General features: G+C 32.6%; 1 protein-coding gene across 1 annotated transcript; it reads right to left on the bottom strand.

The window, feature by feature from the left end:
- Positions 1-595: 595 nt before the first annotated feature.
- LOC142178246 (uncharacterized) lies at positions 596-1,195 on the bottom strand. Its single transcript, XM_075247574.1, has one exon. It carries the CDS (start codon positions 1,193-1,195, stop codon positions 596-598), a length of 600 nt encoding a protein of 199 aa, XP_075103675.1.
- Between the last annotated feature and the right edge of the window lie 1,090 nt (positions 1,196-2,285).

Genomic DNA, 2,285 nt, shown 5'->3' with positions numbered 1-2,285 from the left:
ATTCAAATTTAGTGAGACCCTAATACGGGTACAGAATTCTAGATGGAAACCAAAAAAAAAAAAAAAACTAAACTTGACGGCTTCCTCAGTTTTATCGTGTGATTACTGATTAGTGCGCTACTCGTTCCGTTAAAACCAATAGAATATTAACCATTTAAGAAAGAGAGCCGAAATCAACGTAAATAAGTTTACCTTCGTCATTAAACAATATTGAACTTTGTAATCACTATATATATCTTTATTTACTTAATTACTACGTTTTTTATATGTTCCTTGACGAGCGGATTTGAATTTTATGAGTCATAATTAATTAATTAATTCTTTTTGATAAATATTTATGACTTCCAATTTGATATCATATCGAACTGTGTAAAGTTAAAACTTTAAACTGGTACAAGTTAAGGATACAATTTTATTTATTTTGTTATTGAAAAATACACTTTTATTTATTTAGTTATATCTTCAACAAACTTATGCATTTGTGCATACAACAACTAAATTAACACCAGCAAATACGAAAACAACCAAAAAAAAAAAAAAAGAGGGCGAAGAAAATCACAATAGTAAACATGCTACTAAGCAGCAACACATAACCTTAATTAGCTAGATCTACGGTTTTTGCTCTTCTGCTAATACCAAAACACAACTTTGATGTAGCCGTCGATAACTTGCCGGTAACTTCTTCATCAAAAGATGAACCTCTGCTACAAAATCTCGGCCGTCGATATAAGTTATTGGAAGGTGTCGCGGGAGCAGAAAGTGAATAATGTGAAGAATAAGACGTCCACGTTAACGACGACGACGACGAAGATGAAGAAGAAGAAGGAGATGGAGGAAAATGGGATTTCTTTGGATTGATTAGTTTCTTGAATAATGCATGAAAAAACTTGGATCTTGAATTTTGTCTAGTTGGTTTTTTGTTTGTATTGTTATTGGAATAGTAAGAAGGAGGAGGAGTTAAAGGAGGCAAATTATAAGAAGTTTGAGAAAGTGTATGTTTAGGAGTGCCAGGTTGAGACTCCCAAATGAAAGGTACAGAACTTGGAACATCACCATAGTAAACCCTAAAAGAAGAGATGGAATTGGCTAGCTTGGAGTTTTCTTTTGAAAGAAGCTTGTTGGTAAAGAACATGGTGTCTTGCTCATGCTTAATTAGGAAAGATTTCTGGTGAAAGTCACTGCAACTACTGACCATTTTGGGAAGTTGCTGAGAGATAAGACTAGAGGACTGAGGAGCTAGCTTTTTAGCTTCAGTACTAATTAGCTTCTTGGGTTGGACTAGGGTTCATTATAAAAAGATGAAAATGCTTGTGTGGAAATATATATATACAAGTTGTTAGATTTGTACAGAGTAGAAGTTCTACGTATAGGGAGATTCAGTATTATGAGTTTGAGTTCGGGATTTTATCACATCCCATTTTATTTATTAGGTTCGAAATTTATTGCTGACATATACACGATTCAAGCCAAAATTACTAGATTCAGATGAACGCATAAGTTAGAGACTTGATCCAACCTTGATTCGTGCACTAACTTCGTTAAGAAAATTACACAATCTATGTTATGAGTAATTACAAGTAAATTTTTATGATAAGCTTTAATTTATTAGTAATTGATAACCCAATAAAAACAGTAATCAACTAACTAGCTTGCAGTAGAAACTTACTTGAACCTGATGTTTACGCGAAATCAATGGATCCCTACATACATATCTTTTATACACACATTTCTCACACAAGTATAACAAATTATAGCAATATGTATTTTTACTAAATTTTTAACTGTTAAATTATTTTGTTTGGTACACCAATAATAAATAAGTACTTATGGCTGATTTTTATTACATGTTAAAATATGTGGAAATATAGACATTTTATACACAAATGAGTGCATAAAAAGTGACTTTCTATTTTACAAGTCTCAAGATTATTACAGGGAGAATTCTTAATTCATGAGTTGTAGGGAGGAATTTATTTCACCAAGTGTTAGATTCAAAGCTGGTGTTAAAGAGTATAAATTAACTTATTATACTCCTGAGTATCAAACCAAGGATACTGATATATTGGCAACATTCCGAGTAACTCCTCAATCTAGAGTTTCACTACCGCCTTAAGAAACAAGGGCCGGGGAACTGTCAAATCTTCTACCGGTACATGGACAACTGTATGGACCAATGGACTTACCAGCCTTGAAAGGGCGATGGACATATTAAAGGTAATAATAGATTAAAGAAACATATCCATATGGTGTATCATGTATGTGTTTTGTGTCACATGTTTGTCCTA

The sequence above is a fragment of the Nicotiana tabacum genome, chromosome 24 (genome assembly GCF_000715075.1).
Source record: "Nicotiana tabacum cultivar K326 chromosome 24, ASM71507v2, whole genome shotgun sequence".
In the NCBI taxonomy this organism is placed as follows: domain Eukaryota; kingdom Viridiplantae; phylum Streptophyta; class Magnoliopsida; order Solanales; family Solanaceae; genus Nicotiana; species Nicotiana tabacum.
The sequence above is the reverse complement of the archived record's forward strand: the minus strand, read 5'-3'. Positions and strand labels throughout refer to the sequence as shown.

Coding starts and splice junctions, on each gene's coding strand:
- LOC142178246 (XM_075247574.1), bottom strand. CDS start 1,195: ATGGTCAGTAGTTGCAGTGACTTTCACCAGAAATCTTTCCTAATTAAG.